The sequence below is a fragment of the Heptranchias perlo genome, chromosome 41, assembly GCF_035084215.1.
Source record: "Heptranchias perlo isolate sHepPer1 chromosome 41, sHepPer1.hap1, whole genome shotgun sequence".
Taxonomy (NCBI): domain Eukaryota; kingdom Metazoa; phylum Chordata; class Chondrichthyes; order Hexanchiformes; family Hexanchidae; genus Heptranchias; species Heptranchias perlo.
This window is the reverse complement of record NC_090365.1, coordinates 4,815,014-4,842,681: the sequence shown is the minus strand read 5'-3', so window position 1 is coordinate 4,842,681 and position 27,668 is coordinate 4,815,014. Positions and strand designations below refer to the sequence as shown.

The 27,668-nt window shown below is 43.4% G+C and overlaps 1 protein-coding gene across 6 annotated transcripts in view; it reads left to right on the top strand.

The window, feature by feature from the left end:
• Nucleotides 1–23,451, top strand: part of LOC137305980 (cytochrome P450 2C21-like) — a 34,159-nt gene extending 10,708 nt beyond the window's left edge. The window contains exons 1-10 of one of the 6 annotated variants that reach the window (XM_067974969.1): nucleotides 2,894–3,133; nucleotides 3,577–3,839; nucleotides 6,816–6,978; nucleotides 9,295–9,444; nucleotides 10,794–10,954; nucleotides 12,558–12,734; nucleotides 13,056–13,197; nucleotides 14,262–14,449; nucleotides 15,578–15,719; nucleotides 19,883–23,451. In XM_067974969.1, coding sequence (XP_067831070.1) covers nucleotides 3,657–3,839; nucleotides 6,816–6,978; nucleotides 9,295–9,444; nucleotides 10,794–10,954; nucleotides 12,558–12,734; nucleotides 13,056–13,197; nucleotides 14,262–14,449; nucleotides 15,578–15,719; nucleotides 19,883–20,064 — 1,488 coding nt within the window. In that variant the 5' untranslated portion in view covers nucleotides 2,894–3,133; nucleotides 3,577–3,656 and the 3' untranslated portion in view covers nucleotides 20,065–23,451. Of the gene's footprint in view, nucleotides 1–2,893; nucleotides 3,134–3,308; nucleotides 3,475–3,573; nucleotides 3,840–6,815; nucleotides 6,979–9,294; nucleotides 9,445–10,793; nucleotides 10,955–12,557; nucleotides 12,735–13,055; nucleotides 13,198–14,261; nucleotides 14,450–15,577; nucleotides 15,720–19,882 lie in introns of those variants that run through there. The other 5 variants (XM_067974965.1, XM_067974963.1, XM_067974964.1 and 2 more) reach the window with 5 other exon arrangements.
• The last annotated feature ends 4,217 nt before the right edge of the window (nucleotides 23,452–27,668 follow it).

The window sequence follows — 27,668 nt, the reverse complement described above, 5'->3', positions numbered from 1 at the left end:
ACCAATCTACCTGTCGCAAATGCATCTGTCCATGACAGTATTGGTAGGAATGACCACCACACGGTCCTCGTGGGGATGAAGTCCCATCTTAGCACTGAACACCATCCAACGTGTTGTGTGGCACTACCACCATGCTAAATGGGATAGATTCAGAACAGATCTAGCAGCTCAAAACTGGGCATCCATGAGGCACTGTGGGCCATCAGCAAGCAGCAGAATTGTATTCCAGCACAATCTGTAACCTCATGGCCCGGCATATTCCTCATTCTACCATTACCAACAAGCCAGGAGATCAACCCTGGTTCAATGAGGAGTGTTGAAGAGCATGCCAGGAGCAGCACCAGGCGTACCTTAAAAATGAGGTGCCAACCTGGTGAAGCTACGACTCAGGACTACATGCATGCTAAACAGCGGAAGCAACATGCTATAGACAGAGCTAAGCGATTCCACAACCAACGGATCAGATACAAAGCTCTGCAGTCCTGCCACATCCAGTCATGAATGGTGGTGGACAATTAAACAACTAACAGGAGGAGGAGGCTCTGCAAACATCCCCATCCTCAATGATGGCGGAGTCCAGCACGTGAGTGCAAAAGACAAGGCTGAAGCGTTTGCAACCATCTTCAGCCAGAAGTGCCAGGTGGATGGTCTATCTCGGCCTCCTCCCGATATCCCCACCATCACAGAAGCCAGTGTTCAGCCAATTCGATTCACTCCACGTGATATCAAGAAATGGCTGAGTGCACTGGATACAGCAAAGGCTATGGGCCCCGACAACATCCCAGCTGTAGTGCTGAAGACTTATGCTCCAGAACTAGCTGCGCCTCTAGCCAAGCTGTTCCAGTACAGCTACAACACTGGCATCTACCCGACAATGTGGAAAATTGCCCAGGTATGTCCTGTCCACAAAAAGCAGGACAAATCCAATCCGGCCAATTACCGCCCCATCAGTCTACTCTCAATCATCAACAAAGTGATGGAAGGTGTCGTCGACAGTGCTATCAGGTGGCACTTACTCACCAATAACCTGCTCACCGATGCTCAGTTTGGGTTCCGCCAGGACCACTCGGCTCCAGACCTCATTACAGCCTTGGTCCAAACATGGACAAAAGAGCTGAATTCCAGAGGTGAGGTGAGAGTGACTGCCCTTGACATCAAGGCAGCATTTGACCGAGTGTGGCACCAAGGAGCCCTCGTAAAATTGAAGTCAATGGGAATCAGGGGGAAAACTCTCCAGGTGCTGGAGTCATACCTAGCACAAAGGAAGATGGTAGTGGTTGTTGGAGGCCAATCATCTCAGCCCCAGGGCATTGCTGCAGGAGTTCCTCAGGGCAGTGTCCTAGGCCCAACCATCTTCAGCTGCTTCATCAATGATCTTCCCTCCATCATAAGGTCAGAAATGGGGATGTTCGCTGATGATTGCACAGTGTTCAGTTCCATTCGCAACCCCTCAGATAATGAAGCAGTCCGAGCCCGCATGCAGCAAGACCTGGACAACATCAAGGCTTGGGCTCATAAGTGGCAAGTAACATTCGCGCCAGATAAGTGCCAGGCAATGACCACCTCCCCTTGACATTCAACGGCATTACCATCACCGAATCCCCCACCATCAACATTCTGGGGGTCACCATTGACCAGAAACTTAACTGGACCAGCCATATAAATACTGTGGCTATGAGAGCAGGTCAGAGGCTGGGTATTCTGCGGCGAGTGACTCACCTCCTGACTCCCCAAAGCCTTTCCACCATCTACAAGGCACAAGTCAGGAGTGTGATGGAATACTCTCCACTTGCTTGGATGAGTGCAGCTCCAACAACACTCAAGAAGCTCGACACCATCCAGGACAAAGCAGCCCGCTTGATTGGCACCCCATCCACCATCCTAAACATTCACTCCCTTCACCACCGGCGCACCGTGGCTGCAGTGTGTACCATCCACAGGATGCACTGGAGCAACTCGCCAAGGCTTCTTCGACAGCTCCTCCCAAACCCGCGACCTCTACCACCTAGAAGGACAAGAGCAGCAGGCACATGGGAACAACACCACCTGCACGTTCCCCTCCAAGTCACACACCATCCTGACTTGGAAATATATCGCCGTTCCTTCATCGTCGCTGGGTCAAAATCCTGGAACTCCCTTCCTAACAGCACTGTGGGAGAACCGTCACCACACGGACTGCAGCGGTTCAAGAAGGCGGCTCACCACCACCTTCTCAAGGGCAATTATGGATGGGCAATAAATGCCGGCCTCACCAGCGACGCCCACATCCCATGAACGAATAATAAAAAACCCTTTATAATTGTACTGTTTAGTTTATATTGCCTCTCCTCATTCTTCCTGCCAAAATGTATCCCTTCGCACTTCCCTTCATTAAATTTCATCTGCCATGTGTCCGCCCATTCCACCAGCCTGTCTATGTCCTCTTGAAGTCTATTACTATCCTCCTCACTGTTTACTACACTTCCAAGTTTTGCATCATCTGCAAATTTTGAAATTGCGCCCTCTACACCCAAGTCCAAGTCATTAATATATATGAAAAAAAACAGTGGTCCTAGTGCTGGAACACCATTGTATACCTTCTTCCAGTCTGAAAAACAACTGTTCACTACTATTCTCTGTTTCCTGTCACTTAGCCAATTTCGTATCCAAGCTGCCACTGCCCCTTTTATTCCACGGGCTTCAATTTTGCTGACAAGCTAACAAGCCATTGTCGCCAGTGGACTTAATTTACAGCAGTGTAGCTACCACAGTGGAAGATAACCGGTGCCAGGTTACATATTAAAAATTTCCAACTTGCTCAATAACTGGACTCTGACCCAACCTGGTCAGGCTGCAATTCTATTTGCCAGGGTTCCCACTCCTGACCCCTGCTGCTGGAAGTGCGTGTGGGTAGACCCGACATGATGACACGATTGTCCACCACAGTCGGCCAACCTCCTGGCACTCACCGTCAAGGCTCACTCCATAATAATCATCATTCAAGTTTTTATGTTTTTGCCTCCCATTACAGGGGATGAATGTTAGGTTTACTCACAGCTTGAGTTACAAAGCCACAGCCATAAACTCAGGGTCTTCCTTGCGTTATTAGATTTTGGGACTCGTGTCAACTTCTGCAAGTTTTCTAGATTAGCAGGTACTTACATTCTATGAAACAAAACAGGTGAACGGATCCCTCTCAGGAAGGCTCAGCTATTGGCTCCAAGCTTCCCTAATATATTTCTGATTCTCAGTATTCTAAAGAGCAACGCCCTCTGGCAACCAGTAACTCAAATTATAATCTTCTGAAACTGAACCAATTGCTCCATTGCTTAATCAAGGCTATGCTCCAAGACCTACATTACAACAATGACTACACTTAAAGTACTTTAAGTGTAGTCATTGTTGAGGTAGTGAAAGGCGCTATATAAATGCAAGTCTTTCTTAAGTCTTTAAATTCCCTCATTTAACTGGAGTGAAGCCAAATTTGCTGTTCTGGTGGGTGTTTATTCTTGTAGCTCTTGGCTTTGCTGTTGACACAGTTCATTGAACTCTTGTTTTAATCAGATGAAAGTTATTTTCTTTATTTCTCCCCAGCAGACAGTGCTTCGAGTATCAGGACCAGATACCAGCCGTTATTGCTCCTGCTGGAATCTCTCCGCGTTCCTTACGCTATCACCATGGATTTAAACAACCCAGGAACAACTTTGCTTTTTGTTTTGCTAAGTATTCTGCTCGTTGTGTGGTTCCTTAAAAGCAAACAGCTGCACAAAGGCAGGCTTCCCCCAGGTCCTCCTGCTCTCCCAATTCTTGGCAACTTGTTCCAAATGGATATAAAAGCACCTCACAAATCTCTCATCAAGGTAAGAACTTCTGTTTCTTTAAATCGCTAAATAATGCAAATGTCTTTTTTCTTTCCAACTTTTTCCCCTCCTTCCCTGAAGGCTTTGACTCAACCTGGGGTACAAATCTACAGGGGTGGGGACCTCACCCAAGAGACCATTCTAAAACTGTTTCCATGGGTTATTGAGTGTTGGTGACCTACTAAGGGGGAGTCACAGCTGAGCCCAATATTGTCCTTAACCAATGTCCAAACATGCACATTTTTCTGCTGGGGTTACTGAATAACGTTCAGGATTAGAAGGCTAGCTGATTTAATTTTCTATTTCGTTCTGGAGATATTGAGGGTGATGGTAGTGCCTCTATCACCATCCTAACTGAGATCAGCTAATCTGCACAGTCTAGGTATCGAACCTTGTACCTTTCTGGGTCTGGATGACCCAGTATCACAGACTATGATTATCCACTCAGCCCTGCAAATGTTTTTTTTCTAAGCGTCACGAGGTGTAGGATCACATTGATGAAGTGCAAAACTTTTCAACAGAATTTCTTCAGCTGAAACAAAATTTAGACAAGTTTTTGGTATAATAACCTTTCACCCTTCATTTCAAATCCAGCTCGGATCGATGGGGAGAAATTTTCTGTCTGCTGGCTGTAAGTGTCCTGTGTGAAATGGGTTTGGGCAGTCTCAACCTAGTTCCTACCGGGCACAAGACAACAACAATAAATTCTATTTATATAACACCTTTATTGTAGCAAAACATCCCAAGGTTCTTAACATCTAGTAAGAGGCCTTACCAGCTGCTGGCCTTAGCAAGTCAAGGCAGATTTACTTACCAGTTGCAGCTGGCTGCACCAGACCAGCACATCAGAAAACAGAATTGGTGCCAGTAGCACAGGTCTTGTGCAATACAAGAGTAGATTAATTGATACCTTACTTGGCAGTGCCTGAAGCTGACACTGAATACCTGAAATGAAAAGTATTCCATTCCTGAGCACTAACATCTTTCATGTTGATGAGCATTAAATTCACACCAAAAAACTGTCAAGTCGGCCCTCCCCCAGTGCCTGGATTACTAAATAAACTGCCCAGATCACAGCTGAGCTGTATGAATCAGGAAGGTCCCAGCCGTGATCCCTGGTCTGGGTGAGCTGATCTCAGTGGAGCTCTACGTTTGGCCTCAGCACCCTACGGTTAGGAAGAGAAAAAAAGGACTGCCCAAGGTTCCAGCCTAACATCAGTAGTGGGGAAAATGCTAGAGTCTATTATAAAAGATGTGATAACAGAACACTTGGAGGGCATTAATGGGATTGGACAAAGTTAGCATGGGTTTATGAAAGGGAAATCATGCTTAACAAATCTACTGGAGTTTTTTTTGAGGATGTAACTAGAATAGAAATGGGAGAACCAGTGGGTGTGGTGTATTTGGATTTTCAGAAGGCTTTTGATAAGGTCCCTCGCAAGAGGTTAGTGTGCAAAATTAAAGCACATGGGATTGGGGGGAATATACTGGCATAGATTGAGAATTGGTTGACAGACAGGAAACAGAGAGTAGGAATAAACGGGTCTTTTTCCGGGTGGCAGGCAGTGACTAGTGGGGTACCGCAGGGATCAGTGCTTGGGCCCCAGCTATTCACAATATATATGATTGATTTGGATGAGAGAACTAGATGTAACATTTCCAAGTTTGCAGACGACACAAAGCTGGGGTGGAATGTGAGCTGCGAGGAGGATGCAAAGAGGCTGCAATGTGATTTAGACAAGTTGGGTGAGTGGGCAAGAACATGGCAGATGCAGTATAACATGGATAAATGTGAGGTTATCCACTTTGGTTGTAAAAACAGAAAGACATTATTATCTGAATGGTGATAGATTGGGAAAAGGGGAGGTGCAACGAGACCTGGGTGTCCTTGTACACCAGTCACTGAAAGTGAGCATTCAGGTGCAGCAAGCAGTTAGGAAGGCGAATGGTATGTTGGCTTTCATTGCAAGAGGATTTGAGTACAGGAGCAGGGATGTCTTACTGCAGTTATACAGGGCCCTGGTGAGACCACATCTGGAGTATTGTGTGCAGTTTTGGTCTCCTTATCTGAGGAAGGATATCCTTGCCATGGAGGGAGTGCAATGAAAGTTTACCAGACTGATTCCTGGGATGGCAGGACTGACGTATGAGGGGAGATTGGGTCGACCAGGCCTATACTCACTAGAATTTAGAAGAATGAGAGGTGAGCTCATCGAAACATATAAAATTTTAACAGGACTAGACAGACTAGATGCAGGGAGGACGTTCCCGATGGCTGGGGAGTACAGAACCAGGGGTCACAGTCTCGGGATACAGGGTATGGCTTTTAGAACTGAGATGAGGAGAAATTTCTTCACTCAAAGGGTGGTGAACCTGTGGAATTCTCTCCCACAGAAGGCAGTGGAGGCCAAGTCATTAGATGTATTCAAGAAGGAGATAGATATATTTCTTAATGCTAAAGGGATCAAGGGATATGGGGAAAAAGCGGGAACAGGGTACTGAGTTAGACGATCAGCCATGATCATTTTGAATGGCGGAGCAGGCCCGAAGGGCCGAAAAGCCTACAATTGCTCCTATTTTCTATGTTTCTATGTTCTCACTGCTGATTGCTATTCATTGGCCTCGGCTGGAAAAAGCATGTGTGTGGCTGTTAGGCGACACTCGAAACGGGTTTAACTGTGAGGCTTTCCACAATTAAAAAGCTGGCTGCTGCTCACTGTTTAGGCTCATACATGAGATACCTGTGGAACTGTACCCCACAAGGAGTCAGCGCTTTCAGGCAAGGAAGGTTAAAAACTGGAAAATAATCTGTCAGGGTAAAATGTATTTTTTGTTCCCAGAATGAGCCTGACTTTGCATTTGTGCGAAGCTTAGTGCTAGAGACATGATGGGAAGAGATTCTATCCTAGATCTCAATGAAATACAGGGTGAAGCACCTTTTTTAACTGCTGTTACTTATCTATCGTGTCTCCACAGCTGAGTGAGCAGTATGGCCCCATATTCACCGTCTGGTTCGGCCGCTACCCTGCAGTGGTGCTGTGTGGCTGTGAGACTATAACGGAAGCGTTGGTCGAGCGAGGGCACGACTTCAGCGGCAGATATCTTATCCCGGTCCTCGAAAAAATGACACACGGCTACGGTGAGCAATCTTATTACCTCTGTTCAAATTATTGTCACCGCTTGTGCCCTCATGAGATTTGAGCATTTAGAATCATAGAATGTACAGCATGGGAGGAGGCCATTCGGCCCATAGAGCTTGTGCCCAGTGCTAGATCTTCAACTGGGGCTACCTACTGCAATCCCACTTGCCCTTTCCCCATATCCTTATATATCCTTTCTTTTAAAATACATTTCTTTTAACTTGTCCCTCATTCTTCCAGTGATAATCCTAATTCTCTACTCCCTTGTTTCTAATTTTAAAAAGCGAGAAACAAAACAAGGTCATTCAACCCACTGATTTCAGCAAGTCATAGAAATATAAATCTTGCATTTACAAAGCAACTTTTCCATCCTCAGGACACCCAAAAGCTCTATCAATGAATTACTTTGGAACTGTAGCCACTGCTGTTATGCAGCCAATGAGATAAATGATCAGATAATCTGTGTCTGGTGGCACTGGTTTCAGGGATAAATATTGGCCAGGACACTGGGAGAACTCCCCTGCTCTTCTTCAAACAATTCAATGGGATCTTTTACATGCAGATGGGCCTGGGTTTAACATCTCACCCAAAGGGCAATACTTCCTCTATAACTGTACTGAAGTGTCAGTCTAGGCTATATGCTCAAATCCTGAGTGGGAATTGAACCTACAGCCTTCTGACTCAGACAAGTGTGTTACCAACTGAGCCAAGCTAGCATGTTCAATTTTAGTGGCATTGCCTCACAATGCTACAATTTTGTACTTTGCCAACAAGGAAAAGAAAGATTTGCATTTGTACAGCGCCCTTCGTACACTTGGAAGGTCCCAAAGAGCTTCACAGCCAATAAATTGTTATGTAGGCAGATGAGGCAGCCAACTTGCACACAGCAAGCTCTCACAAACAGAAAATCAGATGAATGATCAGTTAATCTGTTTTTGGTGGTGTTGGTTGAGGAATAAATGTTGGCCAGGACACAGGGAGAACTCCCTTATCTTCTTCAAAAGAATGTTTACCTGAACTGGCAGATGGAACTTTGATTTAACATCTCATCTGCAAGACGACACCTCTGACAATGCAGAACTCCCTCAGTGCAGCACTGAAGTATCAGGCTAGGTTGAGTGCTGAAGTGGGTCTTGAACCCACAAACTTTTGATTCAGAGGCCAGAGTGCTACCTCTGAGCTAAGCTGAAACTGGGAAAGAATACGGGGTGCAACAATTGGCCTCAAGACCATTGGGTAAGGGAGGGTGAAGTCAGCAGGATTGGTCATGTGTGGAGGTCGAAGACTATGCTGTGATACTCCTATGGTCGAAGAGCTTTACAATACTCACTGTCAAAGCTTACACATGAAGAATGGCACAACTACAGCCCTTCGAACCATGTCCCAGTCAATGCCTTCAGGAAGGCAATTGTAAACAATTTTACAACACCAAGTTATAGTCCAGCAATTTTATTTTAAATTCACAAGCTTTCGGAGGCTTCCCCCTTCGTCAGGTGAACGATGTGAAATGGGGATTTCACATTGTTCACCTGACGAAGGGGGAAGCCTCCGAAAGCTTGTGAATTTAAAATAAAATTGCTGGACTATAACTTGGTGTTGTAAAATTGTTTACAATTGTCAACCCCAGTCCATCACCGGCATCTCCACTTCAGGAAGGCAGGGGGAGAAAACTGGAGAATATTTTTTGTAAAAAAAGAAATAAAAGTTTTCTACATAGTCTGCCAGCACTCATTGTCCAGACTCACATGAATAATGGGCACTTGAATGAGGTACCAGAAGGACTCCTTCCCACCATAGAATTATTCCCCAGCCTGGGTCACCACAAACATACTGCATAAACACAGAAGCATTCAAAGACAAGCGAGATGCAAAGTTTCACAAATTGCCATGGCAGGATTTAACCTCACACCATCGGGTTGTTAGTCCATAACCACTAAGCTACTGTACCCATATCATTCCTCGTATGTGAGTCTGGATAGTGAGTGTTGACAGGCCATTCGATTGTGGGACAAGCTCAATCTGTCCTCAACAGACATCCACTCGTGGACACCTTCCACCAGGAGGTCCCTGGATCATGATCAGGAGCAGGAACTGTGGCTGATTTATCCCCTCCCTAACTCAGGAATTCTGAGGCCAATTGTAGCATTCCAACTCCTATCTAGACGAACGACCACTTGGGTGAGGTACTCAGAGGCTGTCGGCAGCTTTGGAGAAGGGGAGAAAGGAAATTGAAAAATATTCAGTACATTTTGTCCTCAGCTAATTGAAAATTCCATCCCAGGTCATTTCCATTCATGTTAATGTCTCTGTTGCAGGAATTGTCACCAGTAATGGGGACAGATGGAAACAGCTTCGGAGATTCTCTCTCAGCACCTTGAGGAATTTTGGAATGGGGAAAAAGAGCATTGAAGAGCGGATCCAAGAAGAAGCACATTTCCTGGTTACAGATATCAGGAATAAGAAAGGTTTCTGATTAAAGTAATAGAGGATTTTTTTCAATGATTATAAGTAGCGTTGCCACTTTTTTGCAAATTCCAATCTGGGGATGGGACGAGGGATCAGTGCTAAGGATGGGTGGGAAGGGATCGCAGTGTGGGATGGGTGCGAGATAAGGGTTGACGTCATGGCTTTGGTTCTGAAGTTATCTTTGCCCTTGATGGAGAATTGATCTGAAACATAAAAGATCAGGTTATCTAACACCTTCACTTATGACACAGAACCAGATTGATTTATTTAGCATATGCAGACTTGGCATATAATTCCAGCCATCTTGGAGCATTGTCATCACCAGCACGCAAAGCGTGTAGCTCACCAGATAGTTTGGTTAATGGGCATGATTCAAAGATGTGGGACATGGGTTGTGTTCGTCCACAGGGACATTTCTCATACAAAGGCCCCATTGGTGAAGATTTGAGACGCAACGTCCCTGTCCAGTTTGAGAGCGGTTGAGAAACATCCAACTACGACATGGCAAATTGAATCCTGGTTGTAGGGTCGGAGACATTACGGTGATTTATAGGAGCACCTGCTGTTCACTTCACACCTGTGAGCTGGTAAGGAAAAGTCAAAGGAATTGGGAAAGGTTGACCATATTGGATGTCTCGAAGAGAGTTGGTGGATAGAACAAATCGGAGTGAATTGGCAGCATGATATCGTCAAGAAGTCTATTCACCAATGTTGCTACCACATCTGAACGAGGAGGATGTGGAGGAGTTATATTGCAGAGGACTGGTAACCATGGGAGGGGAGCAGGACGCATTGTGCCTGACACAAGACACATAGTAGAGCGTAGTTGAGTATCCACCAGCTTACTGTGTGGTGAGTGAGCCCAGAAGGGAGAGCAATATTCCGCAACTGAGTAGCAAAGTACAAGAGCAGGTGAGTGTAAAATGGAGGCATTTGCTCGCCAGATAGAGCCAGCAAGTCTTTTCAGGTTTTGACTTTCTCAACAGTTTTCAGTAGATGGTTTTTGTAGGTTAGTGACCGGTCGAGGGTGACGCCCAAGCGTTTGGTGAGTTTAGTCCATATGTACAGCGTCCGTGCAGGAACATCCGTTCATTTGAATGGGGAGCCAGCCGGCGAGATGCCGTTCTCGCAAAGCTTATGGTGGAGCAGTGTACCTCGTTCAGCAACTTCCTGATTTCCGCGTTTAACTGCGCGTGTGCGGACACTGGAAGTTGCTGACCGATTTGCACAGAAATAACGGCGAGCGCTGTTATTTTGACAGCAAAATCCAGCCCAATAATGTCTGCCTCTGGGTTGTGTGTGTAACACTGTGTACCTTTCTAACTGGCTTATCTTTCAATTCTATCAGAAACCCCCTTTAGCCCAGATTTTCTGTTGAGATGCGCAGCATCAAATATCATCTGTTCCATTGTCTTTGGAGACCGGTTTGATTATGAAGATAAGAAATTTCTCAGACTGTTGGAGCTGATTGCAGAAAATGCCCAAGTTTTAAGCGGCCCCTGGGTACAGGTATTTCCTTTTCTTTTATGGTCATGGTGTTACTGAAACTGACTGTAAGATGGTCAGATTTCCTGATGACATTACAATAGTGAGAGCAGTAGAGAGAGGATACGGTTAGAGATTTGCAAAAGGATTTAGATCAATTATTTAACTGGGAGACAAATGGCAAATGAAGTTTAACATGGATAAATATAAACATGTACATAATGAATTAAACTGAATTGGCAAAGGGAGACTTAGAAAGGGATCTGGGAGTAATGGTCACTTTCAACATCTGGTTAAGGCAGTGAATTAACCAAAAAAAAAGCTAATATTCTGAGAGGTACAGCCACAGCAGAACACATATCTACTGAGGTTGTGCTAAGGCTCTGCAGTGCACTGGTCAGGCTTCCTTTAGTTTTGCTCAGTTTTGCTCACCACATTACAAAATACATACACGCATGGCAGAGGTTGCAAAGAGGAGCAACAAGATTGATCCCAAAAGGGATAGCGCGTGAGGAAAGATTAAGGAAGCTGAAGCTCTACATTCCATACAGAAGTTGGTTAAGGTCAGACCTCATTGAGGTCTATAAACTATTAGATAGTTATAGATAACAGAAACCCAGAATATTACTTTAACCTGAGCCGGAAGAGTAGGAGCAGAGGACAGGAATTTCCAGTAGTGAACAGTAAATTTAAAACAGATATCAGCAAGAACTCCTTCACTCAAAGAATGAGAAATAATTCGGATTGTTTACTAGGTGAGGTTTTAGAAGCAAAAACATTGGGGTTAAAGTACAGTGAGAAGCTGCGATGGGAGATTTAATAGAGGGAAGAGCTTTGTGATGGGATCACATTGTAAAACACCGATTGGCACTAAATAATTTCCTCTGTGCATTAAGAACATAAGAAAATCCAGAGCAAGCAAAGAGCATCAACCCATCAATCCCACTCCATCCAGGATATTTCAAGGAATTCCCTCCCACACTGCTTGTTGATCTCCTATCCCTGTCTCCCCGGAATAATAGTCAAGCAATGGTATTCAATGTCTCTATAACCCCCAATCAGGCTTCTCAACAGTGATCGATCCAGCTCCTTTTTAAAGGTGACCCCGAATCAACTGCCTTCACTTAGAGTCTGTCCTACATGTCCACCATCCTGTGTTTGGGGCGGGGTGGGGGGGGGCGTGGTGATGGTGGAAGGGGGAGTTTTCTCTAATCTCTAACCTTGCTCGAGGCTTGTTAATTTTGTACTGGTGTCCTCTAGTCCAATGTTCGTTGACAAATGAAATAGTCTGTTTACTCCCACCCCGTCTATTCCTTTCGTTGTTGTGAAGTCCTGTATCACATCTTCCTCCAGTCATCTTTTCTCCAATGGAAAGAAAGTTATTTGCTTGATCCTTTCTTCCTAGCTTAGAACTAGGTGTTGCCTCAGCTGAGATCAGCTGTCTCAACCTAGATCAGGGATTGAATCCGAGACTCTTTTAGTCTCTCTGTGGCCCAGCACCAGACTGGGAGGTGAAACTGTTTGCATGGACAGTGTCCCATTTAGGATAGCTGCTCCACACTAGCCTTTTTGACAGCAGGTGGCCAGAAGCACTACCGTGCTAATGAAAATATTGTTTGCTTTGCAGATGTACAATAACTTCCCGAAGATCATGGATTTCTTGCCTGGGCCTCACAAAAAGATCTTCCAAAATGTAGCAGATTTGCTTAATTTTATGAATGAAATGATTCAAAGTCACAAAGAGAGTTTCCAGAAAGATTTTTCCAGGGATTATATCGACAGCTTCCTCATCAAGATGGATGAGGTATTGGGAATAGTTTTCTTGTTACATTCATACGTTTCCAATTTTTGTACCTCCTTTCCTGAAGGTAAGAAAGGGTTTTCCTGGACTCTGACTTGGTGAATCCGACAGGCTTACACTGAGGTTCCCACCAGCTAAACAAAACCCTCGCTTTGGGAACTGGTGTCGTAAACACCCCACTGACATCAAAATATAAGCAGCCAAACAATGCACTGAATAGATTGGTTAACAGCACAACTTGAGTTTGGGAAAACTATAGAAGTGACTATAAACAACGTAAAGCCTTTAATATTTCAAAAGTAGACTTCATTTGTTTTGTTTTAGGAGAAACACAAGCTTGACTCTGAATTCATTTATAAGAATTTGTTGATGTCAGCTATGAATTTATTCATGGCTGGAACTGAAACAACCAGCACGACACTACGATGGGCTCTGCAGATCCTGGCGAAGCATCCACAGATTCAGGGTAAGCAACGCCACTTGAAATAATTGCAGGATGCATTTCAACAGTCCAACACAAGGGATGTTATTGTTGGAGAATGGAACATGTGCCCATTCAGACACCCCAGTGTCAGCATCGAGCACACCAAGATCAAGTAGAGTACAGCTAGTTGCTGAGTGAAGCTCCATGTGCTCTGCTGCTATAATGAGTCAGCCATAGCCTCAGATGAATGTCCCTCACTGAACCATTTCTCACCCACCCCAGTTTGGGGCGTGTCAGTTGCTGTGTGGTATCCTTGGCTTCACTATATCCTCTGATCTCAGATGGAAACTCCTCCATCGCTGAAGCTGCCTCCAACAAGCTCAGTTTCTTCTTTACTGACAAACACTCCTCTACTTCTCAACCACTCTTAACTCTCTATAAGGTTCAAGTCCAACTAGAATCCTGCTCTCAAATCTGCAGAGACTCTTCTAGCTGCTCTCTCACACACCTGGACAGGATACAAGGAAAACCTGGTCACTTAGCAGGCCGTGCCTCTCACCTATAGCTTTCAACCTCCCTCTCTCCATCACAATCTGTTGTGCCTTCTCTATTTTATCAATACTACTATGGTCACTGCTGCTCTGAACTTTCCTTTCTTGTTCCTTCTAACTTGCATATCCTCCATTCTACACATTTTGCTCTTCCCTGGATCTTCACTGTGTCAAAATCAAGACTCATCCACTTGATTTTGAAAAATTAAGACTTTTCCAGTACCTCAAAACTGTACAACTCCCTACCTCCCTCAATCTTCCCTTCATCTTACAGGCTTTAAAAATCCAAGCTTGGTGTACCTAATCTTGGACTATGGGCATTGATTCTTCCCAGGGCTTCTACATGAAAAGAAAAGCCATCAGCTTAAATACTATCGCACTCCCCACTGGTCTTGAACCCATGCCATCTGGTTGGATAAGACTGTCCTATGGAAATGGCAGCCAGACAATTTATTATAGACCACAGTGTGTAGTGTGACAGAAGTCATGGGTCGGGAGATGTTTGTAAACTAAATACATTAAAACATTTTTTAAAGTTGCATTTTTTCCCCCCAGAAAAAATTAATCGAGAGATTGTTGAGGTGATTGGATCCTGTCGAAGACCCACTATTGAAGATCGAGCAAAAATGCCGTACACCGATGCTGTCATACATGAGGTTCAGCGATACATCGACCTTGTTCCCATGAATCTCCCACACATGGTGACAAGAGACCTAGAGTTCAGAGGATATCTGATTCCTGAGGTCAGAATCAAACCTGTTATATTGACAGTTGTATTTGTATAGCACCTTATGATGTCAAACTATCACATAAGGAATTACTTTTGAAATGGCATGATGGTTGTTATTGAGGCAAATGTGGCAGCCATTCTGCACCAGCAAAATACACAATGAGGTGAATGACCATTTCCTCTGTTTTTGGTGTTTGTTTTTGAAGAAAGGATATTGTCCAGGACACCAGGAGAAGTCCCTGCTCCCGTTTGAATAGTACCACAGGATCTTTAATGTTGACCTAAACCAAAGGAACATTTGACTTTGATTTAAATTCTCATCCTCAATAGCACACTGGCATGTCAATCTAGACTGGGGCTCAAACTGCGCTCTGGAATAGGGCTTGAATCAGCACCATTTGATCTAGAGGCGCGACCAACTAAGTCAAACGAAGATGTCTAACTGTTCCAACAGATTTTGCATAAAGTGGCAAGAATCTGGGAGGGGGTGTGGAACTTCCCAGTGTTCTACACCATGGAGTCAATGGTGCCATCATACCCACAAGGGTACAAAAATTAAGATGCTTGTCATGCATTCTTTCTATAAAGAAATTAAATAACGAGCAACACAGTCATACAGGTTTTAAATATAACCTGATAACATCCTGGGTTTCCCACCTTCTGAAGATGCTGACTCTTGTTGAGTACCTCACGAGTGGGCATTCTTCATGTGTGAACGATGCAAGTTATTCCGCTGTGAATGGCATTACAACCAAGGCTGATCTGCTCCTCACCCAACATCCACAAGCACATTCTTTACAGCAGATTTTACTGGATGGTGATCTGGAGTGGGAGCCCTGGCTGATTTTTTCTTTTTATTGACCAGTGCTGCTGAGGTCCAATGTAGCATCTCCATTACTGCTCCAACTAAGATCAGGTAACTCAGACCAGATCAGGGATGAAATCTAGGACCTTCTGGTCTCTATGGATCGATACCACATCAGACTGTGCACTAAATCACCAAGGGACATATCTATCCAGATTTATAATGTCACCTGACTCTCTCATTATTTTACTATGTTGTAATGCATTCCAGTTTGTGTGTTACTGATGTAAATTTTGTTTGTTTCCTTATCTGAATGTGATAATTCTGTGTTTTTAGGGCACATTTGTGGTTCCTGTGCTTGCCTCTGTTCTGAAATCCCCCAGCCTGTGGGAGACTCCAGAATCATTTAACCCAAACCATTTCCTTGATGAAAACGGACGCTTCAAAAAGAGTGCAAGTTTCATGGCATTCTCCGCAGGTACAGATTCCACCTTTTTTGTTTTACTTATTTCTTTCTTTTTACCAGATCACCCAGAGCATGGCTGAATGCAGAATAAAGTTCCCTCTACTCTGCCAACCTCAATTTCAAAAGAGCAACCCCATTATACCAGTGTGATATTACCATTTCCAATCCAGAATACACAGGCATGTCTGTAACAATACCACATTTTTAGAGAATAATTTTCTATTATAATATTTCAATAACCATTTCAATAAGTGAACCTTGTCCTCTTCAATCTGGAAGCTGTAGCTTTTCAGTAATCTACCTTTGCAGAGTTGAGTGACCTGAGGATTGACAAATACTCCATTTGTACTCACCGGCCTACTGAACTAAATATAATCTTACACAACACAACACAACTCTCTTCAGGATGACTGAACTCAGATTTGCAAGAAATGAAGCACAAATGTCTGGAAAATATACCAGTACAAACTTTAAACATACATACATTGAGAAAAGTCTGTAATGGTCAATTAGTCCTTGTACTTATTTGTCGAAAGAAATACAATAGTCTTTCAATTTTCAACAACAAATTCCTGGATAGTAGCATGGTGAATATTGTATTCATGTATCTCGCTCGTTATAATGTAATGCATTGAAATGTTTCCCTCAAGCAGATATCTAAATAAATACACATTTATGCAAGTCTAGATCTTGACAGAATCCACACCTGTTCAGCAAGAACACATTTGTGTTTGTAATAAAACAGAAAATGCTGGAGAAGTTCAGCAAGTCAGGCAGCATCTGTGGAGAAAGAAACAGAGTTAATGTCAAAGACCTTTCATCAGAACTGGAAGATATTAAATGAGTTAAAGTTTTTAAGCAAGTACAGAGCAATGGAAAGGAGGGGGGGAGGGGAGGGGAGGAAAGAACAAAATAAAACAAAAGGAAAAGTCTGTGATAGGGTAGAGGGCAAGAGTGATTAAATGACAAAAGGGATGATGGTGCAAGGCAAGAAAGGTGGTAATGGGACAGGTTAAGAAATGAAAGATTGGTCAGGAGTAGCTGTAAATGGCAGCAGCAGAACCATTACCAACCACTTGTCTGAAAAAATGGGAGCAGTGGTTACGATCTGAAGTTATTGAAATCAATGTTGAGTCCGGAAGGTTGTAAAGTGCCTAAACGGAAGATGAGGTGCTGTTCCTCGAGCTTACGTTGAGCTTCATTGGAACAGTGTAAGAAGCCGAGGACAGAGTGTGAGTGGGATGGGGAATTAAAATGGCAAGCAACCGGCAGGTCAAAGTCGCGCTTGCGGATAGAGCAGAGGTCACCTGCTCTGTCCGCAAGCGATCACCCAGTTTGCGTTTGGTCTCCCCTATGTAGGTGGGCTTATAATAGATATTGGTTGACAGCCTATCCTCAGAAATAGAGATAGAGAAGTTGAGGAAGGGAAGAGTTGGAGATGGACCATGTGAATGTGAGGGAAGGGTGGAAATTGGAAGCACAGCTGATGAAATTTTCCAGTTCGGGGTGAGAGCAGGAAACGGCACCAATACAGTCATCAATGTACCGGAAAAATAGGTGAGGGAGAGGACCTGAGTAGGACAGGCTGTCAAACAATATCTATTATAAGAGCACCGACTCCCACAGCTACCTTGATTACACTTCCTCCCACCTGGTTCCTGTGAGGACTCTATTCCCTTCTCCCAGTTTCTCCGTCTCCATCGCATCTGTTCTGAAGATGCCACCTTCCACATCAGTGCTTCCGATATGTCTTCCTTTTTCCTCAATTGAGGCTTTCTCTCCACTGTAGTTGACAGAGCCCTCGACCGTATCCGTTCTATTTCCCGCACTTCTGCCCTCACCCCTTCCCTTCCCTCCCAGAACCATGATAGGGTCCCCCTTGTCCTCACCTTCCACCCCACCAACCTCCACATTTAACGTATCATCCTCCGCCATTTCCGCCACCTCCAGCGCGATCCCACCACCAGACACATCTTCTCCTCCCCTCCCTTTTCAGCATTCTGAAGGGACTGCTCCCTCCACAGCACCCTGCTCCACTCTTCCATCACTTCCAACACCCGCTCTCCTCCCCAACAGCACCTTCCCATGCTAGTGCAGGAGATGGAACACCTGCCCTTTCACTTTCTCCCTTCCCACTGACAAGGGCCCCAAACACTCCTTCCAGGTGAAACAGCAATTTACTTGTACTTCCTTCAATTTATTATACTGTATGCGCTGCTCACAATGCGGTCTCCCATACATTGGGGAGACCAAACATAGACTGGGTGATCGCTTTACTGAACACCTTCACTCTGTCCGCAAGTGTGACCCTGACCTGCTGGTCGCTTGCCATTTTAATTCTCCGTCCCACTCACACTCTGACCTCTCTGTCCTCGGCTTCTTACACTATTCCAATGAAACTCAACGTAAGCTCAAGGAACAGCACCTCATCTTTCACTTAGGCACTTTACAACCTTCTGGACTCAACATTCATTTCAATAACTTCAGATCATAACCACTGCTCCCATTTTTTCGGTCAGCAAGTGCTGGTAATGGTTCTGCTGCTGCCATTTACAGCTACTCCTGACCAATCTTTTGTTTCTTAACATGTCATTACCACCTTCCTTGCCTTGTATCATCCCTTTATTCATTTAATCACTCTTGCCCTCTACCCTATCACAGACCTTACCTTTTGTTCTTTTCTCCCCTCCCCGCCCTCCCCCCCTCTTTCCCTGGCTCTGTACTTGCTTAAAAACTTTAACTCTTTTAACATCTTCCAGTTCTGACGAAAGGTCTTCGACCTGAAACATTAACTCTGTTTCTTTCTCCACAGATGCTGCCTCACTTGCTGAGCTTCTCCAGCATTTTCTGTTTTTATTTCAGATTTCCAGCATCTGCAGTATTTGGCTTTTGACATTTGTGTTTGTGAAGTTTTACTCAATTCACAAGTTTTGAGATGAACAGGTCTGTTAGCTAAGGTTTAACCAAACGTTTCTAATGAACATAGTACAGGTTTCTATCAGCTTATTCAGATGATAGAAACCTGTACTATTAATGTTGTAACCATTAGCAATTTAAATCAATTGACCAATCTCAGCTAGGATCAAAGGACACGATCCCCTTTAATAAAACTGAAGTGAGCACATTTGTGAGATTCTTTCTGAATCAAGTTTCCAATTTGGTGCCAATCAGTACAGTTATGGGTGACATTATGCTATGACCTTATGCCTACCAGCAACGCAGCTACACTGCCCATTCACTCGGGATTGTTTTAGGCAATAGAGAGAGAAACTTTCATCCGATCAGTCTGAGTTGGGTACTTATCTAGATGTCAAGTCTCAAATTACTCACATACTGTATCCCAAAATATTATTTTCTGAAAGAAATCTATCTAATCTAAGTTCTGTTGAATGCTTACCTTGTGGCCAATAGTAAGTATGCGTTCCAGAGTCAGCTGAAAAGCAAGATGAAGGTACAGTCTCCACCGCTTATAGCAGGAGCGTTGGTGCTAACATGGTTTGCCTGCTATATGAGGTGGATGGGGAAACCCCAGTTGTTGTAAAGAGCACTTTTGCACTGGGGCTGATTAGCAGACTCAAATGTAAGTAGCCAAGGTAATTGCACCTTAACATATGTTGATTGAAGACCTGACTTTGCCCGAAATAACCAAAACTTTTAAATCAGTGGTGCCTTTGTAATTGACATCTATGAGAATGGTTACTGCTGGTTGGCCAGTACAAACAGTGGCCTGTAATAACCATTCTATCATAAGTGATGGGCACAGTACATGCAAATCAAAATTTCAAAGTGGTCATGGGAGAGAGGTGGGGGGAGGAGTAGGTTACAAACTTGCTCGTTTTTGGCACTCGTCTCACTCCGAGATTTACGCTAAACTACTCACTTGTGTGTAAAATGGAAAAAAATGTCACACTCGAGCAATAGAGGGTGCTCTTCTGTGGTTTGATCTGAGGAACAGTGTTGGCGCAGAGTAGAGAAGCTTTGCTCTGCAACTCATTGTGGTACATGGGAGTGTTTCATGCCAACACCTTGATGAGCACAAAAATTCACGCACAGAAGTCACAGAAAAAGATCCAGCATGCTGGTCATTAATGGAACATAGTTTTAAGTAATCAACAGTTGAATGCTGCATACAGACTTTAGAGCTTTTTGCTCAATAACCTCTCTGTGTTTTGCAGGGAAGAGAATGTGTTTGGGAGAGTCCTTGGCTCGGATGGAACTCTTCCTTTTTTTGACCACTCTGTTCCAGAACTTTGTCTTCAATCCTGTTATTGACCACAAGGATATTGACACCTCACCTGCTATGAGTGGGATCCTGGCTGTGCCCCATGAATGCAAGTTCTGTGCCATTTCTCGCTAAAAGCAACTGGGATATCAATTGTGAATTTTAGCAGGTGGTGATAGACTTCTTTTGTTCCTTTATCTAAGATTTCTAAACCCACCATTAAAATCATAGGACCTGTGTATTTCAAATTTACTTATTCTGAATGCAGCCTAAACTACAGTGCCCAGGATCAGCATCTTTCTCGCATTCCTTAGACCAGTGTTGTCCATGGAATTTTCTACTAAAATTAGTGCTTGTGGCTAAAATGGTGTTGCCGTAGCCATACCTATGGCTAGTGATTAATGCATTGGACGACACTGGCCTAGACTCTGCTGTTTTGCCAAATGCTGGCCTCATTTCCCCTGACTTCATTTCCTGCTTGAGTTATGTAACCCATCCACATGGTCAACTGCCCAACCTACTTTACATACTCTTCCTCTTCCCTGCATCTTCACTGTGTTCAAATCAAGACTCATTGCACTGTCTCATACTATTTTTTTCAGGACTTCAGAACCGTGCAGCTCCTTCCCTCGCTCTGTTTTGTCATTTTCCTGCAGTCACAGACTTTTAAAACCTAAACTCTGTGTCATCTAATTACTTCTTCTTCATTTACTTCTTGAAGAAGTAATAAAATGATTAGACAAAGGTAATGTAGTAGATGTGATATATTTGGATTTTCAAAAGGCCTTTGATAAGGTACCGCATTGTAGACTTATGGCTAAGGTCAGAGCATGTGGAATCAGGGGACAGGTAGCAGAATGGATAGCAAGCTGGCTACAAAACAGAAAACAGAGGGCAGGGGTTAAGGGTAGTTACTCAGACTGGCAAAAGGTGGGAAGTGGGGTTTCACAGGTCAGTGCTGGGGCCACTGTGGTTCACAATTTATATTAACGATTTAGATTCGGAAGTACAACTTCAAAATTTGCGGACGATGCCAAATTGGGGGTGGGGGGGGGTGTAGTTAATACAAAGGAAGAATGCCTCAAAATGCAAGAGGACATTAATAAACTTGCAGAATGGGCGTGTAATTGGTAAATGAATTTCAATATAGGTAAGAGTGAGATGGTGCATTTTGGTAGGAAGAGTAAGGATGCCACATACTGCTTGGGTAATAAAGTCTATACGGGATAGAGGAGCAAAGGTATCTAGGGGTACAGATACACAAATCACTAAAAGTAGCGACGCAGGTTAATAAGGCCATAAAAAAGGCAAATCAAGCACTGTGATTCATTTTCTAGAGGGATAGAATTGAAAAGCAAAGAAGTTATGTTAAACTTTTATAGAACCTTGGTTAGACCACACTTGGAGTATTGTGCTCAGTTCTGGACTCCATATTATAGAAAGGATATGGAGGCATTGGGGAAGGTGCAAAAAAGATTCACAAGGATGATACCAGAACTGAGAGGATAGCCTCATCAGGAAAGGCTGGGGCTCTTTTCTCTAGAAAAGAGAAGGCTGAGGCCTTTAAGATAATGATAGGGTTTGATAGGGTCGACGTAGAGAAAATGTTTCCACTTGTGGGGGAGTCCATAAATATAAGTAGTTGCTAATAAATCTAATAGGCAATTCAGAAGAAACTTCTTTACCCAAAGAGTGGTAAGAATGTGGAACACGTTACCACAAGGAGTAGTTGATGCAAATCGCATAAATAAGGAGGAATTTCTTCACTCAGAGGGTTGTGAATCTTTGGAATTCTCTATCCCAGAGGGCTGTGGATGCTGAGTTGTTGAGTATATTCAAGGCTGAGATAGATTTTTGGGCTCTAGGGGAATCAAGGGATATGGGGATCGGGCAGGAAAGTGGAGTTGAGGTTGAAGATCAGCCATGATCTGATTGTATGGTGGAACAGGCTCGAGGGGCTGTATGGCCTATTCCTGCTCCTATTTCTTATGTTCTTAGTCCTTTTACACAAGCTCAATTCAATATAAGTGAGAGCCAAAGCAAATAGTTCCACAGTAGAGAGCAAAAGAAAAACTGCAAATGCTGAAAATGGAGGAAATGCAGAGCAAACCCATCAGCATCTGGAAATCAAAGGCTGATTAACATTTCAGAACTGTTCTAACAAAAGGTCTCCACCCAAAACACTAGCCTATCTCACTCTTTCAGGTGCTGATTGACCGGCTGTGCATTTCTACCTTCTCTTGTTTTGATTTTGATGTTTATACAATGTTGCTATCCTTTCATTGCATAGGACATTTTTCAATTAAATTTGTTCTTTTAGTTGACTAAAATCAATCTGAAGAACTAATATTCCAAACTGTTTACCTGTTAGTTGATCTTTTACCAAGTAGTTTTGTGGATGTCAAAAGATTTGTTGCTTTTAAACATCTTGCTGAGGGACTAAATTACACAAAAAAATGTATATTCATTATATAAGGAATAACAGATAGCAGGGAGTGAGCTACATGTTGGAATCAAATCAAGGGCATCATGTGATTTTTATAAAGAATTTTAATAGGTGCCAGAGAGGTATTTGCAAACTGGAGACTAATCAAGGGACTTGGATGGATTATATAATTGATATCCAGGAGTCAGTTACAGACTGGAATCTAAATGAGGGCATCGGATTGTTTATATATGGAATAATGGATATCCGGGAGTGAGTTACAGGCTGGAATCTAATTGTGGGGTCCAGATCATCATGGCAAGACGGAAAAAAGAACAATTTATAACTGTCACTGGAACCCAAAATAAGACTGTAGCTTTGAATTCACTCCCAGGTATGTTATTTTTTTTTAGCATATAGTCGATCTCTCAGGGCATTGCATGTGGGGAGTCAAGGCCAAGCTTAGTTATCAAGTGAAGCGGGATTAGAGGCTGGGGAGTAACTGGACCAGGGCTCGCCGACATAATTCAGTCCCCATTATAAAGTTATACATTTTGTCCTTATTTTTATATTTCCATTATATAAATCCCTATGTCCACATTTATAATGAAAACCTATGTAAATTTCTCATGCTGTAATTACATTTTCCCCACCAGTGATGGCACCACAGCACTTCCACTGAGGGAGCAGATAATTACAGCTTAAGTTTACACAGTTTTATTTTTCATTACATGTGGAAATGGAAATTTATATTGGAAAAGTTGATAGTAACTGTGCCCAACATAAGGTTTTCAATAGATTTTAATAAATGTGTAAACACTTTCATTTTTTTTGCTGGCATCGTAACACATGCCAACAGCCAGTGGAATCTGTTGCATTGATGTATGATGAGCATATGAAATGACTGAATATAATAGGACAAATTTAAACATATAATAAACCATTGCTTGTTTTGGAATTGTGTAATAATGTAAGTTTTAATGTAAGTTTTACATAATTTTACTGTAAATTTAAACCTTCCGAAGAATTGTTGGTAAACATTGTTTTTAAATGGCTTGTACAATAAAGGTGTTTGAGGGATTCATCCTTGTACTGACCTTCACTGGTTTCGTTACTGTTTGTGTTTTATTAAATTTCCCTTCAATTTTCTCCACTCTTCTGAATTTTGTTCCCAGCACAGCTGAAATCATCATCCACTCTTTTTCACCTCCCGATTTGATTTCTCTAACGCCCTCCTCACTAGCGTCTCATGCTCCATCCTCCATATACGCCAACTGGTCCAAAACTCCACCACTCACATTTTCTCCCGTGCTTGCATCCTGCTGATCCACCAGTCTAATTCTCACCAACTTACACTGACTCCCTACCAAATAAGTGGCCCTTCATCTTCTGAGGCACCTGTTTAGTGGTATAGTGGGCACAGGGAAATGTCTGAGCCATCTTTGTAAAGTCGTTATTAAAAATGTCCCCAAATTTTGTGCTGCCCGTTCGATCTCCTGTCCTGAATTAGCATTGGAGTTAGAATATTCATTATTTGTTTCTTTTTAAATGAATTTTGTACTCAGAATGAGGGTCAGGCTTTCCTTTTGATCACCCAGCAATAGCATCAAGTGCTCGCAGGAAAGGTCTGACATGGACTAGATGCTGACCACAGCTCTCTCTACTGTAGCTGAAAGTGTGCTACAGCCCCAAGCTCAGAAAACAATTAGAAGAAAAAGAGAGGGGGGAAAAAACATTTTAAAAACTTCAATAAATGTGGTGACACATATTTAATCACTTTCAAAATAAATAAAACTATCTTATTCACACCATGTTTATAACCACAGCCCAAAAAGCAATGTAATTATTCCAGGAACAGTTTATTTATTTCAATAGAGATTGCTGAATCACATAGTGTAATAACTAAATAGACACTAAAATGTAATCTGTGAGAGGGCACTGTGCACAGTAGCAGTTGGGCAGTCTGTTACTTTGGACCAGAAATTGCTGGAGCAGGGCATCTTGCAACTTGCCCCCTTAGTTAGATTTTTTTCTCTCACCCTTCAACTCGAAATTTTTTTGCGCCGCAAATCGGTACAAGTGCGAGTTAATAACAGCACAGCGAGGTCAATGTGGCATCTGGGGCCTTAATGAACGATGGGCTCAACAGTCCATCTCCTTAACCAATGAAATTTAAGGATAGAGAAAAAAGCAGAGGAACAACTGAGAAGGAAATAGGATGAATTAGAGTCAAATTAGATACAGAAGGAGAAATAAAGAGAGTGAAAGAAAGATTCGATTAAGAGAGAAAGAGAAAGAAAGCAAAAGTAAGAAAAAAAATTAAAATTAAAATTTTAAAATTAAAAAACCTCTAGGAACAATTTACTACCTGTAGGAGTGAGACTCCAAAGTTTTAATTGTTCAATCATCCAGCAATTTGTGATAAGGAAGAGATACGCCATTAGTTGGAAATCCGTACAAATTGCTGGGTTTTTTTATACACTAACTGTGAGTGAGGTAAACACGCTGTTATTTTCCTAGCAAATTCTGGGCCAATGTTTCACGTACTAAGATACACACACATATTCTTTTAATGATTTTAAAAACTCATTGTTTGGGACAGCTATGTATTCCCAGCTGCTTAACAGTTTTAAAACATCCTTCCACCACAGCAAGAGACCTGCCTGATGTAGAATTACACAGACCAGCGAGGTCCCAAATTTAATCCCCGGCCTGTGCTGAGTTAGCTGATTTTAGCTAGGGTGGCAGTAAGGGCACTATTATTGGCTTCACTGCCCCAAGAATGGGAGCAATGGGGATTGGAGGAAGAGGAGACAAGCCTACCCCAAAAAGGCCCCAAATTTGTGCTGCATGATTTCAGGTTTGCGATCTTCTCTGTGACAATGTCCTCCACCACTGGCCTGATGCCGTGCAGATACTTCATGTATTTGTCATTCTGCAGCACGAGGAGGCTACGTGGCTCAAGGAGAAGAGACAAAAAGTAGCGATTGCCTTCGGTCTGAGGAATAAAAACCTGGAAAAGGTGGGGGGGGGGGGAATTATGTAAGATCTAATTTGAAGGAAAAATGTTTCTCTCCAATCTGCTTACCCCTTCTGAGGCACTGACTCTCTCTGGAATAAGGTTCTGGCTCCATTGACACCAGTAGCCATCCAGTGCTTCATCTAAGTGACCAATATTCATATGAGGCTAGACACTGAGTGGCAGCAGACTAATCTACCACTGAGGGCATTACATTGGACCCCAATCCTATATGCATGTGGTCGGTGGATAGAAATCAGAGGCAGGAACCCCGACTGAACCAGGAATTGAATCCGAGACCTACCTGATCTGTAGGCTCAGTCACTCACTGGATAAATTCACTTAAGCCATTGGATGAGGTAGGAAAGAAAAACTAACAGGTTAGGAAAGTTTAGAGGTAATGATTATTCGGTTTTATACTCTAAATATACATAGTGTTTTTACAGGATAATCCGTATCCAGACCCCTTTACTAGAACTTTTCCGCACTGGTGAGCAGTCAGGTTCAACTCAAGGTATAGAGAGCAGGAGGAGCAGAAGCTTTGGAGAGGTCATCTTGACCCTGTCGGATGGGAGTTGTATGGTATTTGGCACCAAAATATAGGAAGGAGAAAACTAAGTATGATACTGGGGTAGAGAAAGAGAATTGAAAGTACCAACAGATTGGTATTGAGGAGTGTGATAGCAATTCATGCTCGCTATATTTTTTCAAAATATTAGCTGATAAAGAATTTTGCTGTCTTTTGAAATGCCACAAGATCACTATCATGGGAGCTTCAACACAAGTACAGCAGCGGATCAAGGACACGCTCCACCACCACCTTTGGTTGTGCCTTCACGGATCATCTGCTAGGCCACTGATCTGCGGGTTTCATGGAAACATAGAAGTAATCATGGAATATGAGCTCCAAAACTCTGGTAAAAATCCCGTACTCACATGTACTAAGAACACAATTTTTCTTATTCAGTCACTATAAACCAGTGCATTTGAACTGGGCATGAGGGGGAAGTGAGTGTTGGGGTACCTCTGGCTATATGATGACTTGGTTGGCCGGTTGAAAATCCAAATATCACTTTATTTTTAAAAGATTAAAAATCTATTAATTGTGAAATATAAAAGTGCATAAATCATCCAGAATGCATCATATTTAGTGCATGAATTCAACGTTTTCCAAGGGGTCATATTTCAGAATCCTTAGAAATGTGCCACCGATTACGCACCCTCAACATTAAGATTCCCCCTTCAGCCTTTCATGCTGTTAATATTGAGCCCTCAACATTGACTCCGGACCCCATGAAATCTCATGGCATCAAGTCAAACGTGGCAAAGGAAACCTCCTGCTGATTACCACCTACCGCCCTCCCTCAGCTGATGAATTAGTCCTCCTCCATGTTGAGTAACACTTGGAGGAAGCACTGAGGGTAGCAAGGGCGCAGAATGTACTCTGGGTGGGGGACTTCAATGTCCATCACCAAGAGTGTGGCTCAGTAGCACCACCACTAACTGAGCTGGCCGAGTCCTGAAGGACATAGCTGCCAGATTGGGCCTGAGGCAGGTGGTGAGCGAACCAACACGAGAGAAAAACCTATTTGACCTCATCCACACCAATCTACCTATCACAGATGCATCTGTCCACGACAGTATTGGTAGGAGTGACCACCGCACTGACCTCGTGGAGTCGAAGTCCCGTCTTTGCACTGAGGACACCATCCGACGTGTTGTGTGGTACATCACCGTGCTAAATGGGATAGATTCAGAACAGATCTAGCAGCTCAAAACTGGGCATCCATGAGGTGCTGTGGGCCATCAGCAGCAGCAGAATTGTATTCCAGCACAATCTGCAACCTCATGGCCTGGCATATTCCTCACTCTACCATTACCAACAAGCCAGGGGATCAACCTTAGTTCAATGAGGAGTGTAGAAGAGCATGCCAGGAGCAGCACCAGGTGTACCTAAAAATGAGGTGCCAACCTGGTGAAGCTACAACACAGGACTACATGCATGCTAAACAGCGGAAGCAACATGCTATAGACAGAGCTAAGCGATTCCACAACCAACGGATCAGATCAAAGCTCTGCAGTCCTGCCACATCCAGTCGTGAATGGTGGTGGACAATTAAACAATTAATGGGAGGAGCAGACTCTATAAACATCCCCATCCTCAATGATGGCGGAGTCCAGCACGTGAGTGCAAAAGACAAGGCTGAAGCGTTTGCAACCATCTTCAGCCAGAAGTGCCGAGTGGATGATCCATCTCGGCCTCCTCCCAATATCCCCACCATCACAGAAGCCAGT